The sequence below is a fragment of the Excalfactoria chinensis genome, chromosome 9 (assembly GCF_039878825.1).
Source record: "Excalfactoria chinensis isolate bCotChi1 chromosome 9, bCotChi1.hap2, whole genome shotgun sequence".
Taxonomy (NCBI): Eukaryota; Metazoa; Chordata; class Aves; order Galliformes; family Phasianidae; genus Excalfactoria; species Excalfactoria chinensis.
In genome coordinates, this window is record NC_092833.1 from 15,165,394 (window position 1) to 15,185,329 (window position 19,936).

General features: G+C 40.7%; 2 protein-coding genes across 6 annotated transcripts in view; one reads left to right on the forward strand and one right to left on the reverse strand.

The window, feature by feature from the left end:
• The window catches only part of NLGN1 (neuroligin 1), a 390,421-nt gene that overhangs the window by 338,671 nt on the left and 31,814 nt on the right, over positions 1 to 19,936 (reverse strand). For 2 of the 5 annotated variants that reach the window (XM_072343978.1, XM_072343974.1), the window contains exon 1: positions 7,730 to 8,243. The exons of 2 other annotated variants lie outside the window; for them this stretch is intronic. The gene's annotated coding sequence lies outside the window, so the exon portion shown is untranslated. Of the gene's footprint in view, positions 1 to 7,729; positions 8,274 to 19,936 lie in introns of those variants that run through there. One more of the 5 variants, XM_072343982.1, reaches the window with a different exon arrangement.
• The window catches only part of SPATA16 (spermatogenesis associated 16), a 135,577-nt gene continuing 123,839 nt past the window's right edge, over positions 8,199 to 19,936 (forward strand). Inside the window, exon 1 of the mRNA XM_072344682.1 lies at positions 8,199 to 8,462. Coding sequence (XP_072200783.1) covers positions 8,199 to 8,462 — 264 coding nt within the window. The remainder of the gene's footprint in view (positions 8,463 to 19,936) is intronic.

Consider the following 19,936-nt stretch of genomic DNA (forward strand, 5'->3'; position numbering starts at 1 on the left):
CACTTTTGCAACACTGCACTGGAACCTCAATGACACATAAATACTTGAATAATAATACTTTTACCCATAAAGTCCAGAACTGTTGTATCTCATACATCCCGGTTCTGAGCAGCCTCAGAGAATGCACGTTATCCCATACTAAACGTGGAATTACCAGGGAAAAATGAAGGTGGGCATTAGAGGAAAAGCAGAATTAGCCTTATCTGAGTTCCTGCCACGTATCACATTGTTAAGAAAAAAGAATGCAACTGTAAAGCTCCAATATGTAAATATAAAATGTACTGACACTGTTACAGCAAATAGAGGGTCCAAAGTTACAGTTGTAATTGAGAATCATAGTTTAGTTTTCATAATATCTACTTTGTAAACTTCAAAACACTTATAACAGCAATCCAGAAAAAAAGGGCTAGATTGTTATATATAGTGTTCTACAGCTTATCGTGATTTCACTGCCATTTTGTCCCCTTTTGTTGGCTCTCTCCAGCACTGGAGCTGCTCTGCAGCCAAGAACTGGGCAAGCGGCTCCCTCTGGTGCTGACACCAATGCTGCTCTCTCTTGTACAGCTCTTGCTCTGTGCACTTCAGTTTAGGACCTGATAATGGAAGTGCTGCATCATGAAGGCCCAGGTCTGTTAGTCCATAAAGCATTTCTTTTCCTATGTTTTTGTTTGTTTGTTTGAACATTGAAATTGCCATTAGATATGAAGTTCTGGAAGCCTCACACTAAGCAATAAGTTCTTATCACATGGTGCGTTAGTCACAGACAATCAAACACAAGGTTGGATTTGTTGGTAGGGTCTACACATTTCCCACTGGTCTAGGAATCACCTTGCATTTCTCAAAATATCCAATATTTCCTGAATGACTGCAATCACAAGATGGCAGTTCAGCTGCATTACCAACCAAACACCAACCAGCTTGCCACAAACAACAGCCACAGCTTTTTAGTTGAGATGTCCTCAGTGTTCTCCTAGCTTAGAGCGCAACTCAAAGCTAGACTCGGCTTCTTGAATCTAAGCTGCTTTAGCATCACTGTTACTTCTTGGAATTTCTGGCAGGTTTTTTGACCCCATGTAAAATACAAATAAATGCAATAGTCAGAAACACAGAGGTTTTCACCACAGCCCCGTGATAAAGCCCAGTCATAACTGCCATTATATTTCCCTAATCATTCCAAACTTCTTAGCACACTAAAAATCTTGCACACACATTATATGAAGTTACAATTCCCAGGGAGATCTATTCATATCTAATGACAAAATGAAGTTTTAAATGTCTTGTTATCATATACAATGTAATTAACTTCTAACTCCCCATAACAAACAGCGTTTGACTTCAAAAATACCATCTTAGTTTATGCTCTCCAAATGGCCAAGCCCACAAACTTAGGGACACTTTGTTATTTTGGAGGAAACAAACTCAAAATGAATTAAATGCTGACATTTCACAAAAGCTGAATGGCATCAATCAGGAGCCCAACAAGACTTCCCCATGTGAAACTCTCCTCATATTCAAAGGCTATTGCAAAGGAGAACACTCATGAGAATGGGATCATTCATTGCACTGCCGGTCTCTGAACAAAGAATGGATGGCAGATGAAGAGAGAGACCTCATTGCTGCCCCACATTAATAGGAAGTTCAATATTTTCTTGCTTCTTCTGCCAGATCCTCTGTGCAACTCTCATAACTTTTGAACTATGCAGCGTAATACATAATGAGCTGAAGAGGCAGCACTGTATTTTCTCTATCTGCAGCGAGCTTTCCAAGCATTCATTTAATCCTCACGGCATCCCGATGTAGTAGTTCAATTTATGGATGGGAAAACCAAATAGATTGAGTACTGGAAAATATTTTAACATAAGTGCCAAATAAAGGCATGAGATTGAAAGTGCCCCCAAGTATTTCTTTCTCTTGATTGTACGGAAGATCTTAGACAAAAGTATGCTAGAAAAAAAAACTCACAGCATGATTGCTACATCACAGGCCCAACAACTGGGTGAAGAACTAGTACAGGAAAAGCAAAGGCCAAACTATCACATCAGTTCTCCTCTTCATTTGCACTTGTTAGTGGCAATAAGCCACTGCACACTTCCTATGATTTGAACAAACTAAAAGTTGTTCTCTCTGCTGACAATGAAAACATGATTTTAGGCAATGCAAACCTTGCTAAACGGTCATAAAGCTGTGGCGTTCTCAAGATTTTATACATTGTTAAAATTCCAAATGCTACAAAATTTACATTGAGGCCACTGTTCTTGTTCCTACTTACTCCAAACTAAAATATGATGGTCAGAGTCAACTTCAACCTCTACAACCCCCTGCAAAAGCATTAGATCTGAAAGAGTAGATAATGATGAAGGTGAACGTATGTCCCATAGAACATGAAGACTCCTTTCTTCAATGGACACTTTAAACTAAGGTTTCCAGTTCAGTTTTGTTCAACTTTGATCAGGCCTTCACATGCTGAATGCAATGTGTCACTTGAATGGCTGCTGAATGCAAGTAGCCATTCAACATAATCAATATTTTTATGTTCAGAAGTTTTTATAAACAAAAAATTCAATCAGCAAGAAAAAAAGTAAATTTAACTACACGTCTTTTATTACTTAAGGACACAAAAACTGCCTGTGTCACTGCCTAATTAAAAGAAATGCTTTTTCTTAATACGTATTCGCTTCAGATATATTTGTTACGTATATTAACTCCAATAACATTTGTGGAATCTATTTACTTTGAAGCTGGAATCAGAGCATGCATAATTTATTTTATGTATTTGCACTATCACAGAGTTTCCCATATGTCTGTATGTACTTTTATTCTTTTTTAAATCCAAGTTTAGCAGAGACGAGGAAAACTCTCAAATGGATTCTATTAAAACCTGCCTCCCCATTTTTATTTCACTGAGCAGACTGAGCTTATTTTTCCAACCACTCCTCTTTCACACTGCATCCCATTTCACCCAGAATTTATGTTACTTTCACATGTTGTGAACACATGAACTCAGTGCGACTGTGGTAAATCACATGTACAGTGAAGTCGAAAATCCTTGGAACACAGAACATATTATTTATTCATACAGTGCCTCACACAAGCAGGTGATGATTTTGACTGAACCCTCTGGTTGCTCCTGGAATACAAACAATAAGCAATAAAACTTCAGCACTCAGCTCTTTTTCTATAACTCAGTAACATCTAATTTTCATTTTACTGCAATATAAATTGCTACCTGGCTATGTTTCTCAGTAAAACTTCATCTGCTTTTTATTTTAATCGTCCAATAAATATGCCTAATTGGAGCCCTTCCAATTTTTTCTAGTCTTTCTCCCTAACAAATATGAAAGTCAAATATATCTCAGCTGGATGGGACGCTTTATTGAAAACAACAGAGGAGCCAATTCTGAGTAACTGTTGAACAAAAAAGGCAGGAGTCAAAAATAAATACCTTTAATTATATTCCTACTTCCTTAAAATGAACTTTCACAAACACTTGAGCGCTGGTAGCTAACCATACGAGCAATAACAACATTTCTGCTCTAAATTCAGAGCCTCTGTGCTATGTTTTCTGACAACCAGGATGGAAAGACTCCCACTTGCTTCGGAAGAACAACACAGTCTCCCCGTTTTCCTTCCCCTGAATAATAAAGTTCCCCTCAATAGGAAGTGGAACAAATCCCAAGTAAATAAATAAGCGCATCTGGTATTTATTTATCCCAGTCCTTAGAAAATTTTCTGCTAATTACAGTTCTGTTACTAAGGCTCTGGAAAACATCTTATAATTGTTTTTACTCTATTTTACCAAAACGCATAAATATAAATCCTTGCTTTCCCATTGTTTCTCCTCTCTCACACTATATGAAATTAGAAAGCTGATTGACAATGTAGCTAATGTATTCCTTCTACTTTCTTCTTGTAGAATATAAACTCTGAAAACCTCCCCCAAAACACAGTCCCTCTCCCTCTGCTAGGGAAGAAAATGACATAGTCAAGGATTCGTTCCAAGTATTTTTTCCTGGGTTTGCAAAAGCTCCTTCAGCACACACTGAGAATCATGTGCAGGTATTCCAATTCCTAGAAAGCTGCAGAAATCAATCTAGCATCTGATGTCACAAACATATGGTCATTTCCACAGTTAAACCTGGTCTCTTATGAAATCTTAAATTCTACTTACAAAAAAACCAAAATCCAGACTTAACCATATGGATACACAGTAGGTTTCTGGCAATTATCTGTGGACCTCCACAGACACAGGACCACCGACGCATGGAGTCAAGGAGACCTCTCACTGGATGCCAGGATTTTGCTCTTACCCTGGGCATCAAAATGCTATGAAGTGAGACAGTTCACAAGCTTGTTGCATGAGGAAATGAATAAGTACAGACTAACATACAGACCAATGGCCCCATCACTTTCTAAGCCATCGCATGAGGAGCATGTTTGATGTCCTGTACTTTTTACTGAATTTGTTTAAATTGCTACTGAAAATACACAAAGTCTGTTACATGCACATCTGCTTCCTTCTGTAATCTTACAGAAACAGGCCTCAAACATTTTGTTCTTTCAGTTTTTCCTTTCATACTTCCTTGGAACCACTTGTCACTACTCTTGCAGAAGTTTCAGACCCATCTAGTGGCTGCAGACTGGAACTGAGGGAAAGGAACCACAGGTTCTCTACACTTGCTGCCAGATCCCCACATAACCTCTCATCAGTCACCCACTAAGGCTATTTTTCCCATCAGTAAGAATTAAGGCATGAACAGTTGCTCACTACTGAAAAGTGAAATGAGATTTCAAGGTAAAAGTCGAATGAGATTTCAAGGTAAAAGTCAAAATGTGATCAAACAGCAGTATGAGTAACTACAGACCTGGGTACAACAAATCTATTTCTTTGATGTATAAAAGATTGAATCTCTGCTCTCCCATTGCAAAATTATAGATTCCCTTGGAGTATATTATGGGAGTTCTATAACACTGATTGTTATCTGAGGAAAAAAAAACAACCCCAAAAGCTACTTTAATATAAAGAACTACAGAGGAAATGTATTGTACCTCTACCAGAAATTCTGATTGGATATTTATTTGCCATACACCTCAGTGAGCAATGTTCTCTGTACAGCAATGAATTGCTGCATTGGCCAACAAACCCAAGCAATCACCTGCAGCTTGCTGTTGCCTAAGAAATTACCACTGTTACAACACACAGGAATAACCACGCTCAAGTAAAAAAATCAACAGAGAATTCTTTCAATGACCTGTCAACTCAAGAAACAGATTATGCTCACATAGACATGAATAGTAAAAAGGGACTTGGAGATGCCTTCTAGTGAGTCATCAGTTTTCTGAATGTTCTTCACGCTTAGAGGTAAGAAAATGTAAAGCCTCAAACCCACATGCGTCCTCATTGACCAATTGCTTTTTAGCAAAGAGGGGTGATAGTGGCTGCATTCACGATGCAACAGGAGATACTCCAATGCTTTCCAGTTAATGGAGATAACAGTAAACTTTCTACTGGCAAACTTCAAATAAACAGTATTAGCATGACAGACACCATGTCTAAATTGTCTGATTGTGTAGCCAGAAATGTCACTGCCAATGTATTTACCAATGAATTCTCATGGTCTATGGAAATACTTGGGCAAGGACAGTAATATGGAACTCAGCATCTCTGAGATATTTCACGTTAATGTAAGTCAGTCTAACGAGAGGGTCTTGGAGCAAAGAGCACTAAAACACACATACATTCCATGAAATATCTTGTTAGAGTTGCATTCCATTAACCTTACTTGCGTGCCTACTCAGCAGCCGCAAGGAACTCAGTTTTACCAGATTTTGCATGAGGGTGTTTTCCAAAAAAGATACATGATAAATTTTTGAAGGACTCAGCATATCTCTGTAATTATATTGTGTTCAGCTACTACCAGCCCAATTAATCGTATGGGAGCTGAACCTCCACCTCTCCCACTGTTGATTAATGTTTTTGTGCAGTAAACCATTTGTCAGCAACATTAAGAGGAGCTCCACCTGAGCACATAGTGGACTACATGGATGAAATACATACACGTAAATGTCTGTTACATCTATCACCAGTTGCAGCTCATTTTAATGACTGGTAAAGGCAATGGAAGGATAACTCAGGTAAACGTAAACCCTGCGGCTTAACAATTCTCTAAAACAGTCCAACTTGATCCCTTTCCTCATTGCGTGTTTCTCTGCTCCAAAGGAACAGCGATACTTTATTCCAGCCCTTTCAGTACATCCAGACTGTAAATAATGGATCAAAAACACCATCATGAATAAAGAAGAAGGTGGAAATAAAGCAACAGAAAGCATGAAAAAGCAGCATTTCTCACATAACAGCAGGAATACTCCTATGCTCTGCTGAAGGACTGAACTCCACTGCTCCTGCTTATTTTTAAGAGGATTTGACTAGCTAATGATAGAATCAGCAGGATTTTAAAAAGGAGAAAAAGCTTTTCTCTTTTCTCTTAAAATCAAAACATGCAATCAGAAGGCCCAAGTGGTGATTACCTCCTGCTTTCAGCCTCAGTCACTGAAGCAGTCCATTAAATGGGCTTTCATTGCCTTCAGTGCAGAGGACGACGCGCAGCACTGAGCAGGTACGTTCCGCACCACACTCACTTCACCATTTCAAGAGGACAGTGGCTGCTTACAGCTAAGGCACACTGCAGGAGTTCAGTAAACACAGAACCCACATCTAGGAAGTCCCTTTACAGGAACCTTTATTACCGCAAACACGCTTGCAACGGTAGTGCAATTAATTACAGGATGGGGAGATACGCAAGGAAAGACCAAAAATTGCCTTTACTGGAACACAATTCATTTAGATGATTTATGGAGTTCTTTATTGCTGGCGTCACAAGAGCTTTTTCAAAACAAGAGAAATCATTAAATCCCATAAACCACGGACTATCGCTGCGGTTAGCTGGTAATTGATATCCTCACTCGTGCCATTTATATCACTAAATAGAGCTGATAAAACAAGAATTAGTAAAGCATGCTGACGGAGCCTGCCACATCTCAGAGGGGAGCGGGATGAAGCGCAGGGTATCCTTCCCTCCTCTCCAGCCACGCAGGAGGAATCCCTGCCCCCTGCATCTCACCGCCCCCAGCTGTGTTTGGAGCTCGGTGCAGGTGCTGCTCCCAGCCACCAGGGCTCGGCTCAGCACCCCAAAACCCACCCAGCCCAACCTGTGGGATGGGGCTGGATCCCTGTGTACCCAACCCCAGGGGGTGGGGCAAGAAGGGATTTCATTTGCTCTTAATAGAGGAGAAAATCTGATGGCTATCCCCCAACCCCTGACCCTTTGCCACGGGGGAATTTTAAATACTTCTCTCTCTTTTTTTAAATGCAAATAAAAAGGCTTTTGTGATGCAGTTTTCCATGGGGCTTTCCTGGCAGACAGCTGGGTGGAGAAAGTGCAAGATGAGAAATCATTTTCAGCAGCGGACTGGTGACTTTATAAACAGTTATCAAATAACAGCCAAAATGTGTGCCCGGCAAAGAAACTCCCAAATACAGAGCAGGAAGGGAGAAGGGATGTATAATTAGTGATGAGAAGCAAGCAGGCGTATTATAAAAGACTCAGAAGGACGGGAGAACAGCACCGAAAATGCAAACAAATCAGCTCAGACTGTAAGGAAGAGGAAAAAAAAAGCTGCTGATAACCCTGAGCAAACGCTGCTGCCTCAAAGATGGAAAAAGCTCCCTTACCTTATTACTAATCCTCGCTTGCACCTGCTCTGCAATCATAAATACTTCGAGGTGCTTAATATGAAGCTAAATTGATGGCTGAGTTTAAGCAATTTCTTCGTAAACCTCTTTTTAAAGATTCAAAAGGAGATCATTAGCATCGTCCTCCTCAGTATCCATTTGCTTCCCAAAGAATTCCAATTTTCTTGAAAAAGAGGCAAAATAAAAGACAAAAAAAACACCCAACCCGCGGTATGCCTACATACAAACGGGCACTGTACAGATCCAAAAAGCAGGGAGTGGGGGAATCTGAGAGGTGGCACTACAAACTTGGCAAGCAGAACGTATCCTCGGCAGCAACGAGAGAGAAGGGGGGGAGGGGGGGAAAAGAGAGAAAAAAAAAGAAAAATCGCTGTAAAAGACAAAATTCCCAGGGAGATTTTGAAGGAAAAAAAGAAGAAGAAGAAAGGAAAGCACGGAGGGAAGGCGGATGGAGCGAGCACACACGGGCTGGCGGAGCTCTCCCGTCCACAGCCATCCGTCAGCCCCCCCCAGCAGCCGCTCCCCGCCCCGTCCCCGCACGGACACGCACGGCCGGGGCGCGCCCCGCGGGCTCTGCGGGGATCCCCGCGTCCGGGTGCGTGGCTGTGCGTGTGAGTGTGCCCGCGCCCCGCACGTCACCGTGACGCTCAGCCCCGGCCGCCCCGAGCAGCCGCAGCGGAAAGTTGTCCCCGCTCACCCCGTGTTCTGCGGGGTTGGATGTCGGCGTTGGTGTTCGGGGTGGTTGGGTTTGTTATTGGGCTTTTTTTTTTCCTCAGTGTGCAGCTCAACACCACCCAGCCCACCAGTAGGTGCAGCCCTCCTCTCACATCCTGCTCTTTCCCCCGACCCCGTTACACATTTCATCTGAGATTTTCAAAGACCTCTAATTATTCTATTAACGTATGTGCATCAACCTTCCCGAGCAGCATTTCATTAGGCAAACATCAATCTAGGGCACACAGATGCAAACAGAGGCGTTGAGGGCTAACAGCAGGTTACACACCGAGGTCATAACAACAACTAACACAGAGCTGCTTGGTTCTGTTTTCAAGGGAAGCTGGCCTGTTATTTTTTCACAAGGCTCCAAAAGAACAGCCTGTGTCAGTAGATTACCAGGTTACGAGAGCAAGCCTCACTCTACAGCAGCCTTGCAAGGCTCTCCTGCATACAATTTAATCTAGGAAGGGAGGAACAAAACATGAAGGTCTCACCTCTCCAACCTACCAGCATTTGATAGTCAGATCATCTACATACATCAAAGAGAAGTTGATTTCTTTTGTTCTCTTTGATAAACTGGGAGTCAGAAAATGGCACCTTGATTGGAAGAAGAAACGACGGGTGCATCTGCCCACAACAAAAAGAGAATAGCAAGAAAAACAAGCTCTCCTGACCTGCACTGGGGTGGCCGTGCCTGCACTGCACCAGGATTTATGGCTCTTCATCCCTTAGAAGGTGCTTGGAAGAGGTGGTCAGGGATGCGCAAGTGGATGGATGTGCAAGTCCAAAGGGAAGTAAGGGATTTTAAGGTCCTAAACACAGGTGCAGAGCAGGCAGAAAGAAGAAGAGAGAAGGCAATGAGGCAGATGAATGGAGAGAAGAGAGCAAAAAGGCTGGTAATAAAGGCTTTTGGGCTTCCTCAGCTGCAAAATACGTCTTTGTCAAGGACTTTCACATGCTGTTTTCCAGTGAGGAAATCAAAATCATATCCCAGCAATTCAGTATCTGGCTGAATTCTGAGTGTTATCGTAGGACTGAAGTTGAAGGGCCTTAAAGCTCTCTTAATGTCTTTTCTTTTCCCCCCCTGACAAAAGAAGAAACAATGAGGGACTGATTTAAAAGATGAGTGTTTGGCTTAACACTGAGCCCAGGAAATATTCGTCACTATTCTTGTATCAGATGACACATTTACAGTAAAATGAAAATACCGCTCCTGAGAATTTGGGACAAGAGGAAGAACAGTTTTATACTCTGCACCCAACACAGACATTAAGGAAAGCCAGAAGGCCTGCAGATATTTCAAAGACAGCACCTGCCTGAAACATAATGCATTTTTTAAGCCCTCACATCAGCATGACTACCAGGACTCTCTCTCAGAATGCTTCTCCAGAAACTGAGAAGGTCAGTGCATGAAAATGTTGTTTTGTTTCTAAGTCAAACAACACCTTGATTTATTCTCCGGAACAACGTATGTGACTTTGGAATATGCAGTTTCATCTTTAGTCACCGCTCCAATGGCTGCAGAAGCAAGGGCAGCTGCTCCCATCTGCTGCGTGGCACTGGGGAAGCAGAACAAGCCAGTGCCTCAGAGATGGGCTGGCAGAGGCAACACGTCTGTTATACCTACAAGGGTCTTCAGAAAGGGCAACCCCCTACCCACACCTCACATAACCGCCTACCAAACTCAGGTTGGTGCATACATCCTTAGTAAACCACTTGGTTCAAGCTATGGCCATCTGGGGAAACAGAACTTGTGGAGAGAGAGGACAGAGCAGGGAAGCAGCTGTTCTGTACAGCACGGTGCTTTCTGCAGCATGTGATTTCCAGCTAGAAATCTGTGTTGTTGCTACAACCTAGAAAAAAAAAATCAAAATGGGAGATCAGCCCTTCCATCCCCCTAAAGAAAGCACTGCTGGTAGGAAGAGAGGCTCCAAAATGGAGTAGACATGAAATGAATGAGAATGCAGATGTAAGGGAGAGCTCTGCATGTCTGGAAGGTAAGTCAGATACATTTCTGAAGTGATCATTAATCTGGCATTCTCATCCTGAGGAGCAGATTTAACCTTCTAGCCAGTAAGTTATCAGCTTAATCCTCACCACTGCAGTAACTGAATACCTTAAAGAGCTTTAAGCTGGACATCCAGATGAAGTTCAGGGAGTCTAAAAGTGTAAGGCTGGCAGCTTCAGCCTCGCTCAGGTTTTTCCAGTGGGTGGGAGCTTGAACATAACACAGCTACGCATAAGCACTCTACCATTCATATGAGGGTGACTTGTCAGGGTTAGCCTCAGGGGTATTTCTAATACAATCCCTTTACTTGTGGTCATTAAAGGACTGAAGATACCTTCCAGACCTTTCCAGTTTCTACATCTTTTCCTGTGGATTTATATAGAAGGGAAAGTGCTGTAATGCAGCTGATAGCTAATACATCTCACAAGGGCAACATAAAGTCACTTGCTAATACGAGTCGAGCCTTCTCCAGCTTGTAACCATGGCTGTGTGACCATGTGGGTCTTGCCAGATCCTTCAACATTCAACCTGATCACACAGACAAAAATGTATGAAGAATAATGGCAAATGACTGCACGCTTCACAATCCAAAAACAAAGAGAAGAGACTTCCTCTCTTGATGTAATCTGTTTCTGTGAGACAGAGGGAATGAAGGTGCCCTAAACATGACAAACAGAAAATGATATGTACAAAAATAGGGGAAAGAGAGCTGCATAATAAAGCTGTCTTTAGTAACTGTCCAAGGGAGACTGAGAAGGCTGAAAATGAATTGCAGCAAGGATGACTTTGAAGAGAAATTGTCAGCTTGCTTAGCTCCCAAATTCATACCTTCATGCACAGTCTTGAGTCAAAAAATAAAATGCACATGCCTGGGACTTAGGAGGCTGAGGATAGGACCCATATGCTTTCTCCTGGCTTTGTTACATAGTCACTGTGTAATCGTAGATTAAGTTTCAGAACAGAAGGAGTTATAACAATGCAGTTCTATATTCGAAATACAAGTGATGAGTTATTGGCAAACATATAAAATGCAGTGCACCTTTAGACTTCAAATGTCATAAAAATGGCTTGACTGTCAGAGGTGCTGGACAGCTGAAGAGTTCCTGACATTGTAGGGAGGAGAAGGACATCTTTATCTTAAAAAACAATGCCCACCTCCTTTGAACAGCCTGTACTCATCTCTCAGAGCAATCTTGCAATGACTGAGGTAGAAACAGGTGCAGTTCCAAAGATGTGCTGTGCTTTCTTTGAGCAGAATCTAAGATTGTTTTAGAGTAATAGTAAGGTTAAAATCTTAAGGGGCTAAATTTTCAAAGAAAACAGCATCTACAAGTGAGAAAAATTAAACTGTCTGATTTAAAAGCCATTTTGAGGTTTTGAGCTTTTTTTCTTAAATAATCAAACCAGATGTTATCAGGAATCAATGTCCGAGGAACCTTAAATAATCACTGAAGCATTATTTGAAAAGCATTATGTAAATGTAACAAAATACATCAGATGTGCTCCTTATCCTTGAGAAGATACTCCTGCTCTTGATGCCTACTGTTCTAACAGGGTGAGCATTTGTTCTTTCTTTGGTGTGAAGGGGCCATTATGAATACCAAGAACGGAATAAATGAAAACATTAAAATAAAGACAAGTACTCTAATGCTGGGATGCTGGGTCACCTTGAGGTGATCTGCCTTCTTCACCTTGTTTCAGTGAACTAGCAACTGCTCTTATTTCTCATGTTAGTATTATGACTCAAAGATGACACATCCACACATGATATATAGTGTCTTCTCTTTAGACTCATGCAACCCATATATTAAACAACAATGCTGTTCTTAGGTCTCCTGTGTCACAAAGTCCAATTTCCTTCTAGAATGGTAGGCACAGTCAGAAAGAAGAATTCTTGAGAGGCTGATTTGTCTTCTATGTAAATCAGAAGTCACCCACTGTAGGTTTCAGGTGTTGAAACCTGACATCCAGAAGCAAACCTCTGAGATTAATATTTTGCCAGCAAAGCAAAGAGTCACTTCATAAGGTTTTGAAAAGCTTCTAGCCTCAGCCTAGATTCCATTTACACCACAGGCAGCCCCTCCTAAAACAGATGCAGCCTTATGAGTATGAGGCACTAAACATCATTAATCAAATCATCTGAATTTGACCCTGGGTTTTTAATCATATGTTACTGTTTAGACTTAGTAATATGGTTAAATACATTCTCATCTCTCTCACCTCTACAAACACAGCTTGACGATCTGAGCAACACCACGTGGGCATGTCCCTGCGACGTGCTGGTGATTTACCCTTCTGGCTCTCACAAAGGACCCAGTGCCATTAACAAAATTGACAAAAATCGAACCAAGGCCTGATCTGATCTCACTCAAAATAAATCTTTGGCTTCCTGATTTTAGATCACATATCTTAAAATTGAGGTGGGCCAGTAGCTATACTTTTCCCCTTTTTTTCCACTAACGACTAAGGACTTTAGCTGCTCATCAGTGAATATGATATGACAAAGATGTTCCAAAACTATGCAAGAACTCATGGATAGAAAATATCGTTTCTCCTGTCTACATTTCTTGTCATAAAGCAGTCATCAAGCATGATCTACTATTAGAGAGATGTTTAAATCACAGAGATGTAAGTAAACTCAATTCCTATTACACCTAAAATATGAGCTCAACATAATTTCCAGGCAGATGGCCTGAGGACTCATGTTTATATCTAATCAAGTTATTTCGAGTAGCAGGAAATTATTATTTCTTTTCTTTTTAAGAACTAATATATCTTAATTTCAGGAGAAAGGAGGGTATCTAGAAATACAGGTTGCATCATAAGAAAGGAAGACCCAGCAGACACTTCTAAAGCTCTGATCATCACCAATATATCATACATATACATAAAAAATACTCAATACCAAGGCATCACATAGCTACTCAGGTTTAAGATACCATTCAACAATATTTGGCTTCTACACACTTTCTCAAAGCTTTTTATTTGTCAGAAGCCTTATTTCCATATCTGAGACTACGAAGCCTACTGGATGTAAAGGAGTTTTGTGATTATCCTTAAAGCGTATCTGACATTGCTATTAACGCTTTCAACTTGCTACCAGTGTGTTTTTGCAGTTTCATCCTTTTAGCAGAACTGACACATATAAAAGCTTCGAAAATTCAAAGTATTAATCTCCAAAAGCATATGGGAAATGATTACTTAACCAATAGGATGGGTTTTTTTAGTTCCTCCATGAGTTGGCTCAGTAACAGTACAATATTAATAATGCCTTAGCTTATACTTTTACAACCTGTTCTCAATTTTCCCATCTGTCGATAGACTAAAATTGTGTTTACAGAATCACTCCTTTTCTAACTTTTTTTTTCCCCATATAAGGAAACTACAAAACCCCAAAACTCAAGGCTCAGCTCTGTTTTCACTGCTGTTGATATAACTGTGAAGTAGCTCCATTGATTTGAAAAGTGTTATTTTGGTTTCATCCTGTGACAAACAAGAAGAGAATTTTTCTTTTTACCATTCCAATTAAATATACGCTTTTAGTTCTGTTCACTGTTTTTCCTCACAAAACTACCGCTTCAGGCATCCCTAGTTACAACATCAGTAGCTACACATACACAACACCCACAGCCAGCAGTGATCTGCTTTGTGAGCCTGAACCCGTCACCTTTGGTAAAGCTCAAAGGGGAGCAAGAAGGAAATAATCATGGTATGTCTCAGCCATCAGAAAAGCAAAAGATACAATTCAGCTCCTTCTGCTAAGCACTCTTTTTTGGTCATCTGCCATCATTGCTGCTCTCCATTCTCCAAAACTCCAAGTCCACAGGACTCATACGTATGTAGAAAAGTCACTGTAATGGGACTGTCTCACACAAAAACTTTTGCATGACCAGAAAGAGGGAAATGGACAAGCCTGTACTCCTCAAGTCCTGCAGAGCACATGCAGCAAGGAATAGCTGGGAGATGGGCATAAAGAAAGGAAGTCTCTGTAAATAGCTCTCGGAGCTGTAACTTAGGTCACTCTTCTCATTCCCATTCAGTAGGCTTACTTGAGTAAATACCAGTCTAAAAACTGTTTGGGGGTCCTCAAGATTTGGCCCCAAATCACCGAGTGCTTAAATGGCTTCATTGATAAATATATTATTACGCCAGATTTCATGTCAACAAACTGATGGTGTGATGGATTTCATTTATAGGATTTATTCATTTTTATCAAATGAAAAACTTCTCCAGTCACTTCAGATTACAGCTGCGAAACGTTTGCAGTGAGGACCAGATCTTGCCAGCCTCACTTGCCTGTAGTGCCACTTACATTGAAAGTAATTGAAAACAATTGTACCTTCAAAGCATCAAAACAAACGAGTTCAAAACCACTTCCTCTAGATGAGAAAAAGAAGCATAGTAGGCGCTAATGTAAACTTTGATACACGTGTCTCAGGGCCCATGGGTACACGGGAACTGAAGTAGACTGACATTTGCCAAAGGAGCGGAAAGAGGAAAGAGGTCAAAGCTAAAAATCCTAAAATCTCACCTTGCCACTTCAACAAGTCTGAAAAGTCAAAGCAAGGGAATGTTTCTCACAGTACCACAGAAAACCAAAGAGCATCTTGGTTACCAGCAGGTCATCTGCTGAGTAACATGCTTTGTTTTGGTGCTATGATTCTCCTTCTGATCTCAGAAATACACTACAAAGCTTCCCATTTATAATTACTTTCATTTTTTAGATGTCTTTTGCTCAGATGGTGAGAATCTTCCCAGCACCGGTACACAAAAACAATTACCAGCATCGTGCTCAGTCTACTTCCAACTCCCCTTCACCCAGCAATAATTATATTTCTTTTGTGCGTTTCAGAAAACAGATTGTTTGCCATAAAATTAACTTGACATGATTCAAAAAGAAATGCAAAGCATTTTATAAGGAGTCGGAGAGAGCGAGAGAGCTGCAATTGTGAACAGAGGCTTAAATGAGAACGGGGAAGACTTGTGCTTTCAGCAGAGGGAAGCTTCATTACAAATTAAGTTTTGTTTCCTTTACTTGCTGCAGCACAATGACAGCTTTGACAGACATATGGGTTGTTTAGAATCATAAAGGCTTTTTCGTTTAAAGTGCTTCAGGAATGTATCTAGCTGCAGTATATGACGTGGGCACTTTTTATTTAGCTGTATTCTGCTAAACGCAGTTTGTAATTGGAACACCTTTTAGTCCACCCATAAGAAAATATGCTTCAATCTAATTCTGCAATGCTGAGCTTCACATACAGCAGGCCCTGCTAAGCCTACGGGCTGCACATTGTGCACTGCTATGCATTTTAACACATGCACATCATCACTTCTCTGGGAACTGGAAAATACTTGAAGCTGCCCTGTCTGCAAGCAGACAACCGAAACCACAAGGTCTTTATGTCATGTAAGCCTTCTTCCAAAGAGAAAGAAAGAACAAGGTCACTCCAAGCTGTTGCTTTTGATGTTTTTTCTTCTTGCGGGGGCTGCAGCCTCAGGTCTGTTACAACACTAAGGCTTGGTTTGAACGTGTCATACTCTGTCATTATGTGCCCAGAGTACATCATAGCCCCTACCCATGTTACTGTTTTTGTTCTTTTTTTCTTTGCCTGATACTAGAACTGTACACTTTGAGACAGAACCTGCTTTTACTTACACCGTGTAACGCCCTGACTAAAGCTATCTGCTTGACTGGAATTACACCAAATGATACAAGCATGGGTGAGATTAGACCGTGGCTGATTACAGGATCTGCACACCAACTGGTGCTCTTTCTGGCTCATGCATTAGTCACTGCCAATAACAATGCTGCAGCTCCAAACTCCGGCAGTTCAGAATACAGAAGCAACATTGTGCTGCAGATCAGGAAAAGCACTGGCCATGGAAAACACTACTTGCTCTTAACTAAACCAGGACCGAGCCTGGTTTTCCCTATCCAAGCCTCCTTGGTTATGCCAGTAGATTACAAAACATAAATAAAGCAAACACCAAATCCAACTGAATCTCAACGTGATGTCCCTGGGGAAAATAAAAAGAAGGCTGTACTTTCCAGACTTGGACAGTTGATAAGTGCCATCTTACAGACTCATATCCATGCCTTTACCTCAGCAGTGGGGATGGCACTGCCCCACTTAACATGAATCCTTCACTTCCAGATCCTATCACCGTCTGCTGCATAGTGCACCCTAACAGCCAGCTAACAGCTGTAATAACCTTGGCTCTAAAGGCAGACTGTCCTAAATAAGGACTCCTTATTAGTATGGTGAGAGTGGTACCATATGGCACTTAGTGTTTATATACTAACACCATTAATAGCTTTGATTTAAGAGCCTATAGAAACAGCATCTAAAGGAAACCAGGCATTTCTCCTCACAGCACCATGGAGATTCAGATTTTTTTGCTGCACACTGGAGAGCCTCTCCAGAGCTGACACTACCTGGCACAGGGGTGAGGGAACAGCTGCCCTATATAGGCCTCAGCATCAAAGAGATATTTCATTTGATTACAAGTGAATTAGGACTGTGTTCAGAAGGGGGAAGAAAAAAAAAAAAAAAAAAAAGGAAAAAAGACAAATGGCTCACATATAAGAACACTGGATCCAATAGAAAGGGGACACATTAAAAAGGAACTGTGAGAGCGAAACAGAAGTTACACTCTGACTTTTCTTTTAAATTTTAAAAATATCTTCTGCATGAACAAGAGTCTCCTGGGTGCCAGCTTCAGAAGGAACTTAAAGAATATTCTCATGTCATTTGTGGTTGATATAATGTAAGAATTCTTTCTTACAGTCTTTCACTGAGATACAGGGTAGAAAACTGGACTCCCACTCACAGGCAGTTTTCTTTTTCTTTTTTTCCCCTTCACACACTTGTCAAAGAACACGTCCTTTCCTCTTAGAATAACGAGAACCTATGCACAGAAATTCTGCAAGCAGGGTCTCTGTTCGTCCACAGGGAAACGAGGGCAATATCTAGAGTGTTTCAAAGGGCTCATTAATAAGTAGTTGTGAACACTGAGCTTAATTAAACATGTGCAAATCCTGAATATTAACTCAGTTAGAATTGTGTGGGGTCACACTTCACTTAGATGTTTTCTAGCACATGATCTTCTTTTCCCCCCCAATTAATAAATCTGTGTATGTTGGTCTTGGAATGCTGGATTTTTAATTGAACCTGCAATTCAGAGGCAAAAGAGGATAAGACCAGATGATCTTGACAAGATTCTGCAGTGCCTCCAAACTCACTGGTATGCAGGACTGAACTGCAGATTTATTTATTTTTAAAGCTATTTATAATAAAATACCTCATGAGTACTTCTGCCAGGGCATGGTTCACATTTCTCTCCCCATCTTAGAGTCTTAAGGAAGCTTTATGTATATATAAATATATATATCTGAGCTCTGATTACTAACTGAGAAAGATAGCCTGCTGTTCTTACCCAGGCAAAAACTGCCAAATGTCAGGGATGCAGCAGGAAGAACATTCAGCTGCTTCTGTCACTCTCAACAAAATCTCTAACATTTTGTTTTATCTAATGGCTTCACTTTTCATAAGATGATTCAAACCCCTATAGGGGACCTACATTAGTCTGCTGACATTTTTTCTGCCAGTATAATTATTATGTTCTTCTACAGCCCGCTTTTCATCTGTGCAGAATTTCTCCTTTGCACAGAAGAGTTTCGTTAAGTCCTTAAGGTGGAAAAACTGGAGGAACCAGAACAGTGCTTCAACATAAGCTAAGGTGGAGAGCAAGCTGGTGTAGCTGTGCATGCGGAGGGATAGCTGGCAGCTGGTACCATCAAATAGCAGATGGACACTAAGAAAGAATCAGTCTATGATCAAAAAATATCGGGGCTGAGGGGAGAGACTTTTTTGTCTCTCCTCTACACCTCAGTATGCAAAACATGTTTCAGGTTTCAACCACTTAACCCGTAGCAGGAAGGTGGCTATTTCTGCTGGAGCACATCCTACAGTACAGACTCATACATCTCTCTGCTAATCACAGCTCATAACAATTTGCTTTGCTTACTCCCCCTAGTTTGTCTTCAAAATAAAATATATTTATTCATAAATATCAAGGAAGACTTCATTGTAGCCCAGTATCATTACAACATACAGAACTACTACCAAATGTTTAGGGCATCATCTACAACAACCCTACCCAGACTCAGTTCTGTTTTTATCTTGGGGCTGCAGCTAGCCCCATGAACACGTGTCTATTTGTTGCTAAGCAGGTGCAGATCTGAAATCAGAATAGAGCACTTGGGATAAAAAGAAAGCAAATCCACCTCCTCCAATTTAAAGACAATATTACCTTGGTAACAGGTAACACATGTGAAGTAGTGGTTAATTAAGGCTTCCAGTTATAAGAGCGACAAAATAGAAATGAAAATGAGAAGCACTGTAGCAAAATATAGACAGTTGTTAATAGTCAGGTAGCTTAAAACACATTAGTATAAACCAGTAAATGATTGAAAGGGCAACTGTGTGGTTGAGATTGAAACAATGAACAAAAGCACAGAAAACTTCATGGACTGGAGCACTCAACAAGACAAGAAGGGATTGAGAGAATTCACTCTTCACTCACTGGTGAGAGAGAGAGAGGAGTAAGAGGATGAGAAGAAGTTATCCAGAGCTGAATCTGAAGCTGCGTTAAAGAAAGAACGCAATTGCATACGCAGTTCTTAAACTCTGTCCACAATCATTATGTAGAAAACCAACATACAAAACTGAAGCAAACACAGAACTGTTAGTGTTGAACACCATTCATCCTCCCTCTCTTCCTTACCAAAAAGCCATGACCTCACTTGCTCCTCTTGGAAAATATATAATGTGAGCAAAAGGCTGAGTGTTACGAACATGGAAAAAACTGGATCTTTTTAGCATGTAAGCAACCACTTTGGCTGCAATAAACGGAATATGAAAAACAAATACATAAATAACAGTATATGAAATAGAACCAGTTAACACAGTGTGGTATACAGCTCACTAAAAATAACAGTGGAAGGGCAGTGACTTTTCCCATAAATGTTCAAGCCTGGACAAAACAGCAATAAAGGAGTTTAAAAATCTAAGAGCTTGAGCAGTCTTAAAAAGGAGGAACATTTTTCCACAGGGCAAATTGCTGTATACGAAAATGATATCATATTCATAGCAGACAGATTTCTGACTCACAATTAGTAGCTTTCAAAAAGGATGAAATAAGCAGCAACTTCTTAAAGCTCCCACTGATTAAATGGTATGCCTTGAAATTGAAAATGATTCCATTTATGATGAACAGTGTCTTCCCCAAACTGGAAAAGTTGATTTAAAAAAATTAAAAAAGCCCACAACTTTTTTTTCTTCTACTTACAGTGGTGTCAAATTCAACTTATATGACATCATCCATGATAAGTATGAATGTATTCCCATACAGAGGACTAACACTAGGCATACGTTCATTTCCACTCAAATGACTATTTG